Genomic DNA, 21,159 nt, shown 5'->3' with positions numbered 1-21,159 from the left:
TTTTCGAAAATATCTCCCTCTTTTTCAAAAATTCTTTTTAATTAATTAATTATTTTAACTTTTGATTTTAAACTTTTCAAAAAAATTACTAACCTTTTTCAAAAATTATTTTTGAAAATCCTTTCCCTCTCTCATCTTATTCTATTTATTTATTCATCTACTAACATCTCTTCCTCACATCACTCACCAAATTCGAACCCCCTCTTCTATCTGTGTTCGAATTTTTTCTTCTTTTCTTCTTCTACTAACAATAAGGAACCTCTTTACTGTGACATAGAGGATTTCTCTTCTTTTCTTTTTCTCTTCTCTTTCTTATGATTAGGGACAAAGAAAAAGGCATTCTTGTTGAAGCTGATCCAGAACCTGAAAGGACTCTGAAGAGGAAACTAAGAAAAGCTAAATTACAACAAACCAGAGACAACCTTATTGAAAATTTCAAACAAGTAAAGGAGATGGCAGCCGAACCCAACAAAAATAATGCAAGGAGAATGCTTGGTGACTTTACTGCACCTAATTCCAATTTACATGGAAGAAGAATCTCCATTCCTACCATTGGAGCAAACAATTTTGAGCTGAAACCTCAGCTAGTTTCTCTGATGCAGTAGAACTGTAAGTTTCATGGACTTTCATCTGAAGATCCTTTTCAGTTCTTAACTGAATTCTTGCAGATCTGTGATACTGTTAAGACTAATGGAATAGATCCTGAAGTCTACAGGCTCATGCTTTTCCCTTTTGCTGTAAGAGACAGAGCTAGAATATGGTTGGACTCTCAACCCAAAGACAGCCTAAACTCTTGGGATAAGCTGGTCACGGCTTTCTTAGCCAAGTTCTTTCCTCCTCAAAATCTGAGCAAGCTTAGAGCTGATGTTCAAACCTTCAGACAGAAAGAAAGTGAATCCCTCTATGATGCTTGGGAAAGATACAAGCAGCTGACCAAAAAGTGTCCTTCTAACATACTTTCAGAATGGACCATCCTGGATATATTCTATGATGGTTTATCTGAGCTATCAAAGATGTCATTGGATACTTCTGCAGGTGGATCCATTCACCTAAAGAAGACGCCTGCAGAAGCTCAAGAACTCATTGACATGGTTGCTAATAACCAGTTTATGTACACTTCTGAGAGGAATCCTGTGAGTAATGGGACGCCTATGAAGAAGGGAGTTCTTGAAATTGATACTCTGAATGCCATATTGGCTCAGAACAAAATATTGACTCAACAAGTCAATATGATTTCTCAGAGTCTGAATGGAATGCAAGCAGCATCCAACAGTACTCAAGAGGCATCTTCTGAGGAAGAAGCTTATGATCCTGAGAACCCTGCAATAGCAGAGTTAAAATACATGGGTGAACCATATGGAAACACCTACAATCCATCATGGAGAAATCACCCAAACCTCTCATGGAAGGATCAAAAGCCTCAACAAGGCTTTAATAATGGTGGAAGAAACAGGTTTAGCAATAGCAAGCCTTTCCTATCATCGACTCAGCAACAGACAGAGAATTCTGAGCATAATCCATCTAGCTTAGCAAATTTAGTCTCTGATCTATCTAAGGCCACTGTGAGTTTTATGAATGAAACAAGGTCTTCCATTAGAAATTTGGAAGCACAAGTGGGCCAGCTGAGTAAAAGGATCACTGAAATCCCTCCTAGTACTCTCCCAAGCAATATAGAAGAGAATCCAAAAGGAGAGTGCAAGGCCATTGAATTAATTACCATGGCAGAACCCACAAGAGAGGAGAAGGACGTGAATCCCAAGGAGGAAGACCTCCTGGGACGTCCAATGATCAATATGGAGCTTCCCTCTGAGGAACCTAAGGAATCTGAGACTCATCTAGAGACTATAGAGATTCCATTAAACCTCCTTATGCCATTCATGAGCTCTGATGAGTATTCCTCTTCTGAAGAGAATGAGGATGTTACTGAAGAGCAAGCTACCAAGTTCCTTGGTGCAATCATGAAGCTAAATGACAAATTATTTGGTATTGAAACTTGGGAAGACGAACCTCCCTTGTTCACCAATGAACTAAGTGATCTGGATCAACTGACATTGCCTCAGAAGAGACAGGATCCTGGAAAGTTCATAATACCTCGTACCATAGGCACCATGATCTTTAAGGCTCTGTGTGACCTTGGTTCAGGAATAAACCTCATGCCCCTCTCTATAATAGAGAAACTGGGAATCTATGGGGTGCAAGCTGCTAAAATCTCATTAGAGATGGCAGACAATTCAAGAAAACAGGCTTATGGACAAGTAGAGGACGTGTTAGTGAAGGTTGAAGGCCTTTACATCCCTACTGATTTCATAGTCTTAGATACTGGAAAGGAAGAGGATGAATCCATCATCATAGGAAGGCCTTTCCTAGCCACAGCAAGAGCTGTGATTGATGTGGACAGAGGAGAATTGATCCTTCAATTAAATAAGGACAACCTTGTGTTTGCAACTCAAGGATCTCTCTCTACATCCATGGAGAGGAAGCAGAAAAAGCTTCTCTCAAAGCAGAGTCAAACAAAATCCCCCACAGTCAAAATCTAAGTTTGGTGTTGGGAGGCCACAACCAAACTCTTAGTTTGGTGTCAAACCCCCATATCCAAACTCTAAGTTTGGTGTTGGGAGGTCTCAACAAAGCTCTGCACATCTGTGAGGCTCCATGAGAGCCCACTGTCAAGCTATTGACATTAAAGAAGCGCTTGTTGGGAGGCAACCCAATGTTTATTTATCTAATTTTATTTTTGTTTTTCATGTTTTCTTAGGTTCATGATCATGTGGAGTCACAAAATAAATATAAAAATTGAAAACAGAATCAAAAACAGTGGAAGAAAAATCACACCCTGGAGGAAGCACCTGTCTGGTGTTCAACGCTAGAACAGAGCATGGTTCTGGCGCTGAACGCCCAAAATGGGCAGTATCTGGGCGCTGAACGCCCAAAATGGGCAGCATCTGGGCGCTGAACGCCCGAATTGCACCCTGGAGAAGAGCTGGCGCTGAACACCCAGAACAAGCATGGTTCTGGCGTTCAACGCCAGAAATGGGCAACAAATGGGCGTTGAACGCCCAAAATGGGCACCAACCTGGCGCTGAACGCCCAGAGTTGTGTGCAAGGGCATTTTACATGCCTAATTTGGTGCAAGGTTATAAATCCTTGAACACCTCAGGATCTGTGGACCCCACAGGATCATCTCAGGATCTGTGGACCCCACAGGATCCCCACCTACCTCCACTCACTCTCTTCTCTATTCTCAATCATCTTCTATTCTCAATAAACACTCTTCCCCAAAACCCTTCACCTATCACCTCCATCTCTCTTCCCTATTAACCCTTCACCACTCACATCCACCCACTCTTCCCCATAAACCTACCCAATAAACTCCACCTACCTTCAAAATTCAAGTCAATATCCCACCCAAACCCACCCATATGGCCGAACCTTAACCCACCCTCCCTTCCCTATATAAAGCCTTCCATTCTTCCTCATTTTCACACAACACAACCCTCTCTTCTCTTCTTGGCCGAAACACACCTCCCCCCTCTTCTCCATCTTTTCTTCTTCTTCTTGATCTAATTCTTTATTTTCTTGCTCGAGGGCGAGCAATATTCTAAGTCTGGTGTGGTAAAAGCATAAGCTTTTTGTTTTTCCATTACCATTGATGGCACCTAAGACCGGAGAATCCTCTAGAAAAGGGAAAGGGAAGACAAAAACTTCCACCTCCGAGTCATGGGAGATGGAAAGATTCATCTCCAAAGCTCATCAAGACCACTTCTATGATGTTGTGGCCAAGAAGAAGGTGATCCCCGAGGTCCCTTTCAAACTCAAAAGAAATGAGTATCCGGAGATCCGACATGAAATTCAAAGAAGAGGTTGGGAAGTTCTAACAAATCCCATCCAACAGGTCGGCATCCTAATGGTTCAAGAGTTCTATGCCAATGCATGGATCACCAAGAACCATGATCAAAGTAAGAACCCGGATCCAAAGAACTATGTTACAATGGTTCGGCGGAAATACTTGGATTTTAGTTCGGAAAATGTGAGGTTGGCGTTTAACTTGCCTATGATGCAAGGAAATGAATGCCCCTACACTAGAAGGGTCAACTTTAATCAAAGGTTGGACCAAGTCCTCATGGACATATGTGTGGAAGGAGATCAATGGAAGATTGACTCCAAAGGCAAGCCGGTTCAACTAAGAAGATTGGACCTCAAGCCTGTGGCTAGAGGATGGTTGAAGTTCATCCAACGCTCCATCATCCCCACTAGCAACCGATCTGAAGTTACTGTGGATCGGGCCATCATGATCCATAGCATCATGATTGGAGAAGAAGTAGAGGTTCATGAAGTCATCTCCCTTGAACTCTACAAAATAGCCGAAAAGCCCTCTCCTGGGGCAAGGCTAGCTTTTCCTCATCTTATCTGCCATCTATGTTACTCAGCTGGAGCTTTCATAGAAGGAGACATTCACATTGAGGAAGAGAAGCCCATCACTAAGAAAAAGATGGAGCAAGCAAGAGAGCCCATTCATGGAGCTCAAGAGGCGCAGGAAGCTCATTACCATGAGATCCCGGAGATGCCTCATATGCATTTTCCTCCACAAAACTATTGGGAGCAAATCAACACCTCCCTAGGAGAATTAAGTTCCAACATGGGACAACTAAGGGTGGAACATCAAGAGCACTCCATCATCCTTCATGAAATAAGAGAAGATCAAAAAGCAATGAGGGAGGAGCAACAAAGACAAGGAAGAGACATAGAAGAGCTCAAGAACATCATTGGTTCCTCAAGAAGGAAACGCCACCATCACTAAGGTGGACTCATTCCTTGTTCTTACTTTCTCTATTTTTCGTTTTCTCTATGTTAAGTGCTTATCTATGTTTGTGTCTTCATTACATGATCATTAGTAGTTAGTAACTTTGTCTTAAAGTTATGAATGTCCTATGAATCCATCACCTCTCTTAAATGAAAAATGTTTTAATTCAAAAGAACAAGAAGTACATGAGTTTTAAATTTATCCTTGAACTTAGTTTAATTATATTGATGTGGTGACAATGCTTCTTGTTTTCTGAATGTATGCTTAAACAGTGCATATGTCTTTTGAAGTTGTTGTTTAAGAATGTTAAATATGTTGGCTCTTGAAAGAATGATGACAAGGAGACATGTTATTTGATAATCTGAAAAATCATAAAAATGATTCTTGAAGCAAGAAAAAACAGCAAAGAACAAAGCTTGCAGGAAAAAAAAATAGGCGAAAAAAAATAGAAAGAAAAAGCAAGCAGAAAAAGCCAAAAGCTCTTAAAACCAAGAGGCAAGAGCAAAAATCCAATAACGCTTAAAACCAAAAGGCAAGGGTAAATAAAGAGGATCCCAAGGCTTTGAGCATCAGTGGATAGGAGGGCCTACAGGAATAAAATCCTGGTCTAAGCGGCTAAACCAAGCTGTCCCTAACCATGTGCTTGTGGCGTGTAGGTGTCAAGTGAAAACTTGAGACTGAGCGGTTAAAGTCAAGGTCCAAAGCAAAAAAAAAAAGAGTGTGCTTAAGAACCCTGGACACCTCTAATTGGGGACTTTAGCAAAGCTGAGTCACAATCTGAAAAGGTTCACCCAATTATGTGTCTGTGGCATTTATGTATCCGGTGGTAATACTGGAAAACAAAGTGCTTAGGGCCATGACCAAGACTCATAAAATAGCTGTGTTCAAGAACCATCATACTGAACTAGGAGAATCAATAACACTATCTGAACTATGAGTTCCTATAGATGCCAATCATTCTGAACTTCAATGGATAAAGTGAGATGCCAGAACTATTCAAGAGGAAAAAAGCTACAAGTCTCGCTCATTTGATTGGAGCTATGTTTCATTGATAGTTTGGAATTTATAGTATATTCTCCTCTTTTTATCCTATTTTATTTCCATTTGCTTGGGGACAAGCAACAATTTAAGTTTGGTGTTGTGATCAGCGGATAATTTATACGCTTTTTGGCATTGTTTTTAGTATGTTTTTAGTAGAATCTAGTTACTTTTAGGGATGTTTTCATTAGTTTTTATGTTAAATTCACATTTCTGGACTTCACTATGAGTTTGTGTATTTTTCTATAATTTTAGGTATTTTCTGGCTGAAATTGAGGGACTTGAGCAAAAATCAGATTCAGAGGTTGAAGAAGGACTGCTGATGCTGTTGGATTCTGACCTCCCTGCACTCAAAATGGATTTTCTGGATCTACAGAACTCAAAATGGTGCGCTTCCAATTGCATTGGAAAGTGGACATCCAGGGCTTTCCAGAAATATATAATAGTCCATATTTTGCCCAAGTTTAGATGACGCAAACTGGCGTTCAACGCCAGCTCTCTGCCCAATTCTGGCGTCCAGCACCAGAAACAAGTTGAAAAGTGGAGTTCAACGCCCAAACTGGCACAAAAGCTGGCATTCAACTCCAAGAATGACCTCTCCACGTGTAGACTTCAAGCTCAGCCCAAGCACACACCAAGTGGGCCCCGGAAGTGGATTTATGCATCAATTACTTACTTCTGTAAACCCTAGTGACTAGTTTATTATAAATAGAACTTTTTATCATTGTATTCGGAGTCTTGGTTACTCCGGTTCCCCTCTGGGGCCGAGACCAATGAACTCCATTATCACTTATGTATTTTTAACGGTAGAGTTTCTGCACTCCATAGATTAAGGTGTGGAGCTCTGCTGTTCCTCAAGGATTAATGCAAAGTACTATTGTTTTCTATTCAATTCAACTTATTCAGTTTCTAAGATATTCATTCGCACTTCAACCTGAATGTGATGAACGTGACAATCATCATCATTCCCTATGAACGCGTGCCTGACAACCACTTCCGTTCTACATTAGATTGAATGAGTATCTCTTAGATCTCTTAATCAGAATCTTCGTGGTATAAGCTAGATTGATGGCGGCATTCATGAGAGTCCGGAAAGTCTAAACCTTGTCCGTGGTATTCTGAGTAGGACTCTGAGATTGAATAACTGTGACAAACTCCAAACTCGCGAGTGCTGGGTGTAGTGACAGACGCAAAAGGATAGTAAATTCTATTCCAGTATGATCGAGAACCTCCAAGATGATTAGCCATGCAGTGACAGCGCATCGGACCATTTTTATAGAGAGGAATAGGATGCAACCAACGACAAGGGTGATGCCTCCAGACGATTAGCCGTGCTGCGACAGAGCATTTGGACCATTTTCCCGAGAGGATTGAAAGTAGCCATTGGCACCGGTGACATCCTTACATAAAGCCAGCCATAGAAAGGAGTAAGACGGATTGGATGAAGACAGCAGGAAAGCAGAGGTTCAGAGGAATGAATGCATCTCCATACGCTTATCTGAAATTCTCACCAATGATTTACATAAGTATTTCTATCCTTATTTTAGTATTAATTTCGAAAACTCCATAACTATTTTATATCCGCCTGACTGAGATTTACATGGTGACCATAGCTTGCTTCATACCAACAATCTCCGTGGGATCGACCCTTACTCACATAAGGTTTATTACTTGGACGACCCAGTGCACTTGCTGGTTAGTTATGCGAAGTTATGAAGATATGTTTAGACTATGGTTTTGTGCATCCGTTTTTGGTGCCATCGGCAGGGAATCAATTTCGAACAATAATTCACAACCTGAGTAACAATTTCGCATGCCACGCTGTCACCGCACGGCTAATCATCTGTCGGTTCTCGATCATGTCGGAATAGGATCCATTGATCCTTTTGCGTCTGTCACTACGCGCAACACTCGCGAGTTTGAAACTCATCGCAGTCATCCCTTCCCAGATCCTACTCAGAATACCACAGACAAGGTTTAGACGTTCCGGATCTTAAGAATGGCCGCCAATAATTCTAGCTTATACCACGAAGACTCTGATCTGAATCATGAGGCTAAGAGATATGCATTCAGTCTAAGGTAGAACGGAGGTGGTTGTCAGGCACGCATTCATAGATGAGAATGATGATGAGTGTCACGGATGATCACATTCATCAGGTTGAAGTGCGAATGAATATCTTAGAATAGAAGCAAGCGTGATAGAATGGAAAACAGTAGTAATTGCATTAATTCATGAAAAACAGCAGAGCTCCTCACCCCCAACAATGGGGTTCAGAGACTCATGCCGTAGAAGATACAATATGAAACGTGTAAAGTGTCATGAGGTACAAGATGAATCACTAAAAGTAGTTTTTATAGTAAACTGGTGACCTAGGGTTACAGAAAATGAGTAAGCTAGGGTGTTTAGTGTAAAAATCCACCTCCGGGGCCCACTTGGTGTGTGCTTGGGCTGAGCATTGAAGCTTTCATGTGTAGAGACTTTTCTTGGAGTTAAACGCCAGCTTTTGTGCCAGTTTGGGCGTTTAACTCCAGCTTTTGTGCCAGTTCTGGAGTTAAACGCCAGAATTCTTGAGCTGACTTGGAACGCCTATTTGGGCCATCAAATCTCGGGCAAAGTATGAACTATTATATATTTCTGGAAAGCCCAGGATGTCTACTTTCAAACGCAATTGAGAGCGCGCCAATTGGGCTTCTGTAGCTCTAGAAAATTCACTTTGAGTGCAGGGAGGTCAGAATCCAACAGCATCTGTAGTCCTTTTTCAGCCTCTGAATCAGATTTTTGCTCAGGTCCCTCAATTTCAGCCAGAAAATACCTGAAATCACAGAAAAACACACAAACTCATAGTAAAGTCCATAAAAGTGAATTTTAAATAAAAACTAATAAAAATATAATAAAAACTAATTAAAATATACTAAAAATATACTAAAAACAATGCCAAAAAGCGTATAAATTATCCGCTCATCACAACACCAAACTTAAATTGTTGCTTGTCCCCAAGCAACTGAAAATCAAATTGGATAAAAAGAATAGAATATACAATGAATTCCAAAAACATCTATGAAGATCTGTATTAATTAGATGAGCGGGGCTTTTAGCTTTTTGCCTCTGAATAGTTTTGGCATCTCACTTTATCCTTTGAAGTTTAGAATGATTGGCTTCTATAGGAACTCAGAATCCAGATAGTGTTATTGATTCTCCTAGTTAAGTATGTTGATTCTTGAACACAGCTACTTTATGAGTCTTGGCCGTGACCCTAAGCATTTTGTTTTCCAGTATTACCACGGGATACATAAATGCCACAGACACATAACTGGGTAAACCTTTTCAGATTGTGACTCAGCTTTGCTAGAGTCCCCAATTAGAGGTGTCCAGAGCTCTTAAGAACACTCCTTTTGCTTTGGATCACGACTTTAACCGCTCAGTCTCAAGTTTTCACTTGACACCTTCACGCCACAAGCACATGGTTAGGGACAGCTTGGTTTAGCCACTTAGGCCAGGATTTTATTCTTGTGGGCCCTCCTATCCACTGATGCTCAAAGCCTTGGATCCTTTTTTATTTCACCCTTGCCTTTTGGTTTAAAGGGCTATTGGCTTTTTTTGCTTGCTTTTTCTTTTTCTTTTTCTTTTTTTTCGCCCTTTTTTTTTGGCAAGCTTTTCACTACTTTTTCTTGCTTCAAGAATCAATTTTATGATTTTTCAGATTATCAAATAACATTTCTCCTTTTCCATCATTCTTTCAAGAGCCAACAATTTTAACATTCATGAATCAACAAATTCAAAAATATGCACTGTTCAAGTATTCATTCAGAAAAACAAAAGTATTGCCACCACATCAAAATAATTAATCTATTTTAAAATTCGAAATTCATGCACTTCTTTTTCTTTTTCAATTAAAAACATTTTTCATTTAAGAGAGGTGATGGATTAATTTTCATAGCTTTAAGGCATAGACACTGAGACACTAGTGATCATGTAATAAAGACACAAACATAGATAAACATAAAGCATAAAAATTCGAAAAATAGAAGATAAAGAACAAGGAGATTAAAGAATGGGTCCACCTTAGTGATGGTGGCTAGTTCTTCCTCTTGAAGATCTTATGGAGTGCTTGAGCTCCTCAATGTCTCTTCCTTGCCTTTGTTGCTCCTCTCTCATGACTCTTTGATCTTCTCTAATTTCATGAAGGAAGATGGAATGCTCTTGGTGCTCCACCCTTAGTTGTTCCCTATTGGAACTTAATTCTCTTAGGGAGGTGTTAATTTGCTCCCAATAATTTTGTGGAGGAAAATGCATCCCTTGAGGCATCTCAGGGATTTCATGATAATGATTTTCCTCATGCTCTTGTTGAGGTCCATGAGTGGGCTCTCTTGTTTGCTCCATCCTTTTCTTAGTGATGGGCTTGTCCTCTTCAATGAGGAGTCTTGGCCACAACTTCATAGAAGTGGTCTTGATGGACCTTTGAGATGAATCTCTCCATTTTTTATGACTCGAAGGTGGAAGCAATTGCCTTTCCATTCCTCTTTCTAGAGGTTTCTCCGGCCTTAGGTGCCATAAATGGTTATGGAAAAACAAAAAAAACAAAAAAAAAGCTGAGCTTTTCCACACCAAACTTAAAAGGTTTGCTCGTCCTCGAGCAAAAGAATAAAGAAAAGAGGAGAAGAATACGAGATGGATGAGATGGAGGTGTGTGAATTATTTGGCCAAGGAGGGTTTTAGGTGGTTATGATGTGGAAAAGGAAGGAGTGATGGTTTGAATTTGAGTGGGTGGGTGTAGGTGGTTTGTATGATGGTTTTGGAGGAGTAATGGAGGTGATTGGTGGAGGTTATTTGGGAAAGAGTATTATGAAAAGGTGTGAAGAAGTGAGAGAGTGAGTTAAGGTTGGTGGGGATCCTGTGGTGTCCACAGATCCTGAGGTGTCAAGGATTTCCCATCCCTGCACCAATTAGGCTTGCAAAATGCCCTTTGCTGCCAATCCTGGTGTTAAACGCCAGGTTGCTGCCCATTTCTGGCGTTTAACGCCAGCTTCTTGCCCTTTTCTGGCGTTACACGCCAGTCTGGTGCCCATTTCTAGCGTTAAACGCCCAGAATGGTGCCAGACTGGGCGTTTAACGCCCATTCTGCTACCTTTACTGGCGTTTAAACGCCAGTAGGCTTCTCCTCCAGGGTGTGCTGTTTTTCATTCTGTTTTTCAGTTTGTTTTTGCTTTTTCAATTGTTTTTGTGACTTCACATTATCATCAACCTACAGAAAATATAAAATAACAATGAAAAATAGAAATTAACATAGATAAGTAAAATTGGGTTGCCACCCAACAAGTGCTTTTTTAATATCAGTAGCTTGACAGTGGACTCTTATGGAGCCTCACAGATATACTTAGAGCATGATGATGGCCTCTTAACACCAAACTTAGAGTTTGGTTGTGGCCTTCCAACACCAAACTTAGAGTTTGAATGTGGGGGTTTTATTTGACTCTATATTGAGAGAAGCCTTTCATGCTTCTTCCATTTCCTATCTGCAAACCATGGTGCTTCCTGAATGGCGAAGAGTTGCTCATCCGAAAAGGTTTCAGAGATCTCAGTAGGAGGGTGGGACGCCCCTGCTACTGGTTCTATCCGGGACAGGTGATCAGCTACCTGGTACTCTATCCCTTTTCTGTCTCTTATTTCTATATCAAACTCTTACAGAAGCAACACCCATCTTATGAGCCTGGGTTTTGAATCCTGCTTTGTGAGTAGGTATTTAAGAGTAGCATGGTCAGTATACACAATCACTTTTGAACCTACTAAATAGGATCTAAACTTGTCAATGGCATAAACCACTGCAAGTAACTCTTTTTCTGTGGTTGTGTAATTCTTCTGTGTATCATTTAAAACATGGCTAGCATAGTAAATAACGTGCAGAAGCTTGTTATGCCTCTGTCCCAACACTGCACCAATGGCATGGTCACTGGCATCACACATTAGTTTGAATGGTAATGTCCAGTCAGGTACAGAAATGACTGGTGCTGTGACCAGCTTGGCTTTCAGGGTTTCAAACGCCTGCAGACACTCTGTGTCAAACACAAATGGCATGTCAGCAGCTAGCAGGTTGCTTAGAGATTTTGCAATTTTTGAAAAATCCTTTATGAACCTCCTATAGAATCGTGCATGTCCCAGAAAGCTTCTGATTGCCTTTACATTGGCAGGTGGTGGTATATTTTCGATAACTTCCACTTTAGCTTGATCCACCTCTATTCCCTTGTTTGAAATTTTATGCCCAATGACAATTCCTTCAGTCACCATGAAGTGAAATTTTTCCCAGTTTAAAACTAGGTTGGTCTCTTGGCATTTTTTCAGAACAAGTGCTAAATAGTCAAGACAGGAGCTGAATGAGTCTCCAAATACTGAAAAGTCATCCATGAAGACTTCCAGAAATTTTTCCACCATATTAGAGAAAATAGAGAGAATGCATCTCTGAAAGGTCGCAGGTGCATTGCACAGACCAAAAGGCATCCTTCTGTAGGCAAATACTCCAGAAGGACATGTGAATGCTGTTTTCTCTTAGTCCTGAGGATCCACTGTGATTTGGTTGTAACCTGAATAGCCATCCAAAAAGCAGTAATATTCATGACCTGCTAGTCTCTCTAGCATCTGGTCTATGAATAGTAAAGGAAAGTGATCCTTTCGGGTGGCTGTATTGAGCCTTATGTAGTGAATACACATACGCCACCCTGTAACTGTTCTTGTAGGAACTAGTTTATTCTTTTCATTATGAACCACTGTCATGCCTCCCTTCTTGGGGACAACGTGGACAGGGCTCACCCAGGGGCTATCAGAAATAGGATAAATAATCCCAGCCTCTAGTAACTTAGTGACCTCTTTCTGCACCACTTCCTTCATGGCAGGATTTAGCCGCCTCTGTGGTTGAACCACTGGCTTAGCATCATCCTCCAATAGGATCTTGTGCATGCATCTTGCTGGGATAATGCCCTTAAGATCACTTATGGACCACCCAAGAGCTGTCTTGTGTGTCCTCAGCACCTGAATTAGTGCTTTCTCTTCCTGAAGATTTAAAGCAGAGCTTATGATCACCGGAAAAGTGCCACCTTCTCCCAGAAATGCATATTTCAAGGATGGTGGTAGTGGCTTGAGCTCGGGTTTAGGAGGCTTATCCTCTTCCTGAGGAATTTTCAGAGGTTCTTTTATTTCCTCTGGTTCCTCCAGATCAGGCTGAACATCTTTAAAAATGTCCTCTAGCTCTGATTCGAGACTCTCAGTCATATTAACCTCTTCCACCAGAGAGTCTATAATATCAACGCTCATGCAGTCATTTCGGGTGTCTAGATGCTGTATAGCTTTGACAACATTCAACTTAAACTCATCCTCGTTGACTCTCAGGGTTAATTCCCCTTTTTGGACGTTAATGAGGGTTCGTCTAGTTGCTAGGAAAGGTCTTCCTAAGATGAGAGTTGCACTCTTGTGCTCCTCCATTTCCAGCATGACAAAGTCAGTGGGAAAGGCAAATGGCCCAACCTTGATGATCATGTCCTCAATTACGCCTGATGGATATTTAATGGAGCCATCAGTAAGTTAGAGGCATATTTGGGTTGGTTTGACTTCTTTAGCCAAGCCAAGCTTTCTGATAGTAGATGCAGGTATTAGGTTGATACTTGCCCCAAGATCACATAGAGCTTGCTTGGTACAAGTACCCTCTAATGTGTATGGTATCATAAAGCTTCCAGGATCTTTAAGCTTCTCTGGTAAGCTCTTTAAAATGACTACACTGCATTCTTCAGTGAGAAAAACTTTTCAGTTTCTCTCCAATCCTTCTTATGACTTAAGATCTCTTTCATGAACTTAGCATAAGAGGGTATTTGCTCAAGTGCCTTTGCAAACGGAATCTTTATTTCAAGAGTCCTGAGATAGTCTGCAAAGCGGGCAAACTGTTTATCTTGTTCCACTTGGCGGAGTTTCTGAGGATAAGGCATCTTGGCTTTATACTCTTCAACCTTAGTTGCTGTAGGTTTATTTCCTATAGAAGTGGTTGAACAAGCCTGCTTAAGGGGGTTGTTATCAGCACTTGCAAGTGTCTGACCCCTTTGAGGCATTTGAACGCCAGGATTGGGTGCTTTTTGGGCGTTTAACACCAGATTGCAAGCCTTTTCTGGCATTTGAACGCCAGATTTGGCTACCCATTGGCCGTTTAACGTCACTTTCTTACCCTTTTTTGGCGTTTGAACTCCAGAATCATTCCTCTCTGGGATCTTACTGTCCTTAGAAAGATTTTGGGTAGTTGGTTGGTCATCCTCTGTCAGTTGTTCCTTTCTTGGCTTTCTGCTACTTTGAGTTGATACATTCAGTGTCTTCCCAATCCTTAATTTAACAGCTTGGCATTCTTCTGTTATCTGTTTAGATAGCTGCTGTCTTGTCTGATTCAATTGTGCTTCCATATTCTTGTTAGCATTTTTAGTGTCTTGGAGCATCTCCTTAAATTATGCTAATTGTCTTGTCATAAGGAGTAATTGCTGATTAAGTTCAACAATCTGTTCTTGAGGATTAGGATCAGTAGTTACTGCCACAGCCTCTTCTTTATTGGAGGACTCACTGTTTGAGTACAGATGTTGATTTCTAGCAACTGTATCTATGAGCTCTTAAGCTTCTTCAATTATTTTTCTCATGTGTATAGATCCACCAGCTGAGTGGTCTAGGGACATCTGAGCTTTTTCTGTAAGCCCATAGTAGAAGATGTCTAACTGTACCCACTCTGAAAACATTTCAGAGGGGAATTTTCTTAGCATCCCTCTGTACCTCTCCCAGGCATTATAAAGGGATTCATGATCCTCTTGTTTAAAGCCTTGGATGTCCAGCCTTAGCTGTGTCATCCTTTTTGGAGGGTAAAATTGATTCAAGAATTTGTCTGATAACTGTCTCCATGTTTTTATGCTTGCTGTGGGTTGGTTATTTAACCACCTCTTAGCTTGATCTTTTACAGCAAATGGAAACAGTAATAATTTGTAGACATCCTGATCCACTTCTTTATCACGTACTGTGTCAGCAATTTGTAAGAACTGTGCCAGAAACTCAGTAGGTTCTTCCTGTAGAAGACCGGAATACTGGCAATTTTGCTGCACCATGATAATGAGCTGAGGATTTAGCTCAAAGCTGCTTGCTTTGATGGGAGGTATACAGATGCTACTCCCATATGCAGCTGTAATGGGGTTAGCATAGGACCCCAGAGTCCTTCTGGACTGTTCACTTCCACTTATGTCCATGATGGAGAAAAGGGAATTGATATGAATTATATATTTTTTTTAAAGTAACCGAAAATAATAAGTAAAATAAATGGAAAATAAAATAAAATTTCGAAAACAAAAATAAAATAAAATAAAATAAAAGAAAATTGAAAACTAAATTAATTAATTAATTAAAAAGATTTTGAAATTAGCAATTAAAAAGATATGATTGAAAATTATTTTGAAAAAGATATGATTTAGAAGCTATGATTGCAAATTAAAAAAGAGATATGATTGAGAATTATTTTGAAAAAGATATGATTGAGAAGATATGATTGCAAATTAAAAAAGGATATGATTGAAGAAATTAAAACGATTTGATTTTTGAAAAAGATTTGAAAACATCAATTTTTGAAATTAGAATATTGACTTGACTAAAAAAAGATATGATTTTGAAAATCTTTTACTAAATTAATGCAAAATTTCGAAATTTATGAGTAAAATAAGGAAAGTATATTTTTTTGATTTTTGAATTTTAATGCGGAAAGAGAAAAACAACAAAATGACACTAAACTTAGAAATTTTAGATCAAAACTCAGAGAACAAACAAGAAAACTTTGAATGTCAAGATGAACACCAAGAACACTTTGAAGATCAAGATGAACACCAAGAACAAATTTTTGAAAAATTTTTAAGTAAATAAAAGCACAAAAATACCAAACTTAAAATTTTTAGAAAATCAAATACAAATTTTCAAAAATTTAAGGGAAAACACAAAGAAGACACCCAACTTAGAATTTTTAAAGATCAAGAAAGAACTAGGAACATGCAAATTCAAAAATATTAGAAGAAAATAAAAGCATGCAATTGACACCAAACTTAAAATATGAAACTAAACTTAAATAAAAGACTCAAAACCAACAAAAATAAATTATTCCTAATCTAAGCAACAAGATAAACCGTCAGTTGTCCAAACTCGAACAATCCCCGGCAACGGCGCCAAAAACTTGGTGCACGAAATTACAATCACACTTTTGCAACTCCGCACAACTAACCAGCAAGTGCACTGGGTCGTCCAAGTAATACCTTACGTGGGTAAGGGTCGATCCCACGGAGATTGTCGGCTTGAAGCAAGCTATGGTTATCTTGTAACTCTTAGTCAGAATATCAATAATTCTCAGATTTAATTGTAAAAAGTAAAAGAACATGAAATAAATACTTGTTATGCAGTAATGAAGAACAGGTTGAGGCTTTGGAGATGCTTTGTCTTCTGAATCTCTGCTTTCCTACTATCTTCTTCTTCATGCACGCAAGGCTCCTTCCACGGCAAGCTTTAAGTTGGGCATCACCGTTGTCAATGGCTACTTCCCGTTGTTCCAAATGCACTGTCACCGCACGGCTAATCATCTGTCGGTTCTCGATCATGTCAGAATAGGATCCATTGATCCTTTTGTGTCTGTCACTACGCCTAACACTCGCGAGTTTGAAGTTTGTCACAGCCATCCCTTCCAAGATCCTACTCAGAATACCACATATAAGGTTTAGACGTTCCGGATCTTAGGAATGGCCGCCAATAATTCTAGCTTATACCACGAAGACTCTGATCTGAATCATGAGGCTAAGAGATAAGCATTCAGTCTAAGGTAGAACGGAGGTGGTTATCAGGCACACGTTCATAAATGAGAATGATGATGAGTGTCACGGATCATCACATTCATCAGGTTGAAGTGCGAATGAATATCTTAGAATAGAAGCAAGCGTGATAGAATGGAAAACAGTAGTAATTGCATTAATTCATGAAGAACAGCAGAGCTCCTCACCCCCAACAATGGGGTTCAGAGACTCATGCCGTAGAAGATACAATATGAAACGTGTAAAGTGTCATGAGGTACAAGATGAATCACTAAAGGTAGTTTTTATAGTAAACTGGTGACCTAGGGTTACAGAAAATGAGTAAGCTAGGGTGTTTAGTGTAAAAATCCACCTCCGGGGCCCACTTGGTGTGTGCTTGGACTGAAAATTGAAGCTTTCATGTGTAGAGACTTTTCTTGGAGTTAAACGCCAGCTTTTGTGCCAGTTTGGGCGTTTAACTCCAGCTTTTGTGCCAGTTCTGGAGTTAAAAGCCAGAATTCTTGAGCTGACTTGGAATGCCTGTTTGGGCCATCAAATCTCAGGCAAAGTATAGACTATTATATATTGGTGGAAAGTCCCGGATGTCTGCTTTCCAACGCAATTGAGAGCGTGCCAATTGGGCTTCTGTAGCTCCAGAAAATTCACTTTGAGTGCAGGGAGGTCAGAATCCAACAGCATCTGCAGTCCTTTTTCAGCCTCTGAATTAGATTTTTGCTCAGGTCCCTCAATTTCAGCCAGAAAATACCTGAAATCACAGAAAAACACACAAACTCATAGTAAAGTCCAGAAAAGTGAATTTTAAATAAAAACTAATAAAAATATAATAAAAACTAATTAAAATATACTAAAAACATACTTAAAACAATGCCAAAAAGCGTATAAATTATCCGCTCATCACTCGTACCGAAAGCTTTTTGAAAAGCTCCCCAAAACATTGATGTGAATCGGGGATCACGGTCTGACACTATGCTTGACGGCACACCATGCAACCTTACGATCTCCTTGATATACAATCTCGCCACCTCTTCCATAGAACAGTTCACTCGAATAGGCAGAAAATGAGCGGATTTGGTTAAGCGATCCACGATCACCCAAACCGTATCAAATCCCGACCTCGTCCTCGGTAGACCAGTCACAATGTCCATTGCAATTCCTTCCCACTTCCACTGAGGAATCTCAAGTATCTGTAGCATTCCTGACGGCTTCTGATGCTTTATCTTCACTTTCTGACATGTCAGGCACTTGGATACCACTGTTGCTAAATCACCTTTCATCCCAGGCCACCAGAACATCTTCTTTAAGTCATAGTACATCTTCGTACTTCCGGGATGAATAGAAAACCCACTGTTATGAGCTTCCGACAATAGGTCTTGTCTCAAATTCCCGACATCCGGTATACAAATTCTTCCCTTGTATCTCCATAACCCTTCACCATCCTTAGTGAGTTCTTCACGCCTCTTATCACCAACTGGTTGAAACAATTGTTGAAGCTTTTGCTCATCTTGCTGAGCCTTCTGAATTTATGTTTTAAAGGTACTCGAGATCTGCAACTAATTCAAGCATGCTCTTCCGGGAACTTCACCAATGTGTAACTTAAGATCCACAAACTTATCCACTAGCTCTTCTTCTTTTATCATCATCCAAGCAATGGTTAAAGACTTCCGACTCAAAGCGTCTGCTACCACATTCGCCTTTCCAGGGTGATAACTCAACTCAAAATCATAATCTTTAAGCAACTCCATCCACCTTCTTTGGCGCATATTAAGCTCTTTCTGATCAAAGATGTACTTGAGACTCTTATGATAAGAAAAGACGCTAAACCTTACTCCGTACAAGTGGTGTCTCCATATATTCAACGAAAACACAATCGCTGCTAATTCCAAATCATGAGTTGGGTAATTCACCTCATGCGATCTCAGCTGACGCGATGCGTAAGCCACTACATTCCGGTGTTGCATCAACACGCAATCCAAACCCTTCAGAGAAGCATCACAGTATACTTCAAACGGTTCATGCGGTTCCGGCAAAATCAAAACAGCAGCTAAAGTTAACTTTTGCTTCAAAGTTTGGAAACTTTCTTCACACTCTGATGTCCACACAAAAGGCACTTCCTTCCTTGTCAACTTAGTCATTGGTAGAGCAATCCGGGAAAATCCTTCAATAAATATCTGGTAATATCCAGCTAAGCCCAAGAAACTTTTGACTTCCATCACCGACATTGGTCTTTCCCATTCCATCACCACTTCTACCTTAGAAGGATCCACCGCTATTCCTCTTTTGCTCACCACGTGACCTAAGAACTTTACTTCCTCCTTCCAAAACTCACACTTTGACAACTTGGCATACAACTTTCGCTCCTTTAAAATTTGCAATACAATCCTCAAGTGTTCCTCATACTCCTTCACCGTCTTGGAATAAACTAAGATGTCGTCTATGAAAACTACCAAGAATTTGTCCAGAAATGGATGAAAGACCATTTTCATGTAATCCATGAAAACAGCAGGTGCATTCGTTAACCCAAAGAGCATCACCGCAAACTCGTAGTGTCCATAGTGCGTCCTAAACGCAGTCTTTGGAATGTCATCCTCTTTCACTCTTATATGATGGTAACCGGATCTCAAATCAATCTTGGAAAACACTTCGGCTCCTTGCAGTTGATCCATCAAGTCATCTATTCATAGCAGCGGGTATTTGTTCTTTACAGTTACTTTGTTCAACTATCAGTAATCCACACATAGTCGCATTACTCCATCCTTCTTCTTCACCAACAAAAATGGTGCTCCCCACGGTGATACACTCGGTCGATTGAACCTCTTGTTCAGAAGCTCTTCCAACTGAGTCTTTAATTTGGCCAGCTCTATCGGAGCCATTCTATACGGCACAATCGATACTGGTCCAGCTCCTGGCACCAATTCAATCGCAAATTCAATTTTCCTCTGAGGTGGAAACTCAGGAATATCCTCCGGAAACACTTCCGGGAAGTCTCTAACTACCGGAATCTGCTCCAAGTCCTGGGCATCACCCAAGGCATTAGCATTCAATAAGATATAACCATGACACTCTTCCCCACTACAGTGCACCATTACAGAGTTCAGATAATAACCCTCAGCTATCACTGCTCCATTTTTCCCTTCCGGTATAAACTGAATTAACCGTTCAAAGCGATCCAATAAAACTCGGTTCTTTGACAACCAATAAAATCCCAATATCATCTCCAACCCAACCATTGGTAAATAGATCAAATCATGTACGAAGTCTCAACCCTCAAGCTTGAAACCTACTTTCCTACACCCTGACCTAGTTATAACCGTCTGATGCGGAGTATGTACATGCAGATCAAAAGCTAACTCTGACACTTTCAAGCCTAGTTCTTCAACTTTAGCAAACGAAATAAACAAATACAATGCTCCAGTATCATATAATGAAATTAAGGTCTTATCACCAATTAAACATATACCTCTCATCAATGGATCCGCCTTAGAAGCATCCTTGGCGTTCATAGTAAAAACTCGCCCCTGGTGCTGACTCTGACCCGCATTCGGGTTCTTCACACGTGTGCAATCTCTCGCAATATAACCAGGCAATCCACAGTTGAAGAAACCACCTAAACCAATCTTGCAAGAGTCATATGGATGAAAACACCCACAATGCACACAAGTCAAATCTAGAGAAATCTTACTCTGATTTTCTCTCTCTTTGCCACGCTGAAACTGATCCTGAGTGTTCTTTCTGAAGCCTCCTTGACCTTGAGGCGTATATGCTCCTTTCTTGAAACTTTAACCCCTCGGATGGAAATACTTGCCACGTCCCCGACTAGAACTCCTTCCGTGAGTTTCCTTGGATGAAGCCACCGTTTTCGCATATTCCTTGACTACCCTCGCCTTGTTCACCAAATCAGAAAAAGTACGAATCTCTATTGGGCCACAGCAGTCATAATGTTGTCCTTCAACCCCCTCTGGTACTTGATACACTTCCAGCTCTTGTAGGTCTCCAGGGCACCCTGACACACCCTGGAAAACCTACAAAGCTCCTCAAATTTGCTTGTGTAGTCTGCCACAGATAAGGAACTTTGCTTCAGCTGCATAAGTTCCATCTCCTTTGCTTCCCTTGTAGACTCAAGAAAGTACTTCCTGTAGAAGGTCGTCTGGAATACATCCCAAGGGACATCAATGTTCTGGAGCTGTAGTAAACGGCACTCTACTTGCCACCAGTGTTGGGCCTCTCCTGCCAGTTGATAAGTAGCAAATTCAACATATTAATTATTTGGAACGTGCTGCGCCTGTAAAGCACGCTCCATGGCCTGAAACCAGTTGTCCGCTTCAATAGGATTAGTTGATCCTCGGAAAATTGGCGGATGAACCTTGAGAAAAGTCGCCAAGGTCATCGGGGCACCTCCCGCATTATCTCCATTTCCCTCAGTATTATCATTCACATTTCCTTCACCATTTCCGTTGCCCTTTCCGGCCGGTTGGCCT

At 40.5% G+C, this 21,159-nt stretch overlaps 1 protein-coding gene across 1 annotated transcript; it reads right to left on the bottom strand.

Moving 5' to 3' along the window:
* Positions 1-19,359: 19,359 nt before the first annotated feature.
* LOC148580384 (uncharacterized) lies at positions 19,360-19,911 on the bottom strand. Its single transcript, XM_088492102.1, has 2 exons — positions 19,576-19,911; positions 19,360-19,401 (listed from the first exon to the last, which is right to left on the bottom strand). Exons 1-2 carry the CDS (start codon positions 19,909-19,911, stop codon positions 19,360-19,362), a joined length of 378 nt encoding a protein of 125 aa, XP_088348228.1.
* Positions 19,912-21,159: the final 1,248 nt, after the last annotated feature.

This window comes from Arachis ipaensis, chromosome B10 (assembly GCF_059453495.1).
Source record: "Arachis ipaensis isolate K30076 ecotype BB chromosome B10, ASM5945349v1, whole genome shotgun sequence".
Taxonomy (NCBI): Eukaryota; Viridiplantae; Streptophyta; class Magnoliopsida; order Fabales; family Fabaceae; genus Arachis; species Arachis ipaensis.
This window is presented reverse-complemented; position numbering and strand designations above follow the sequence as displayed.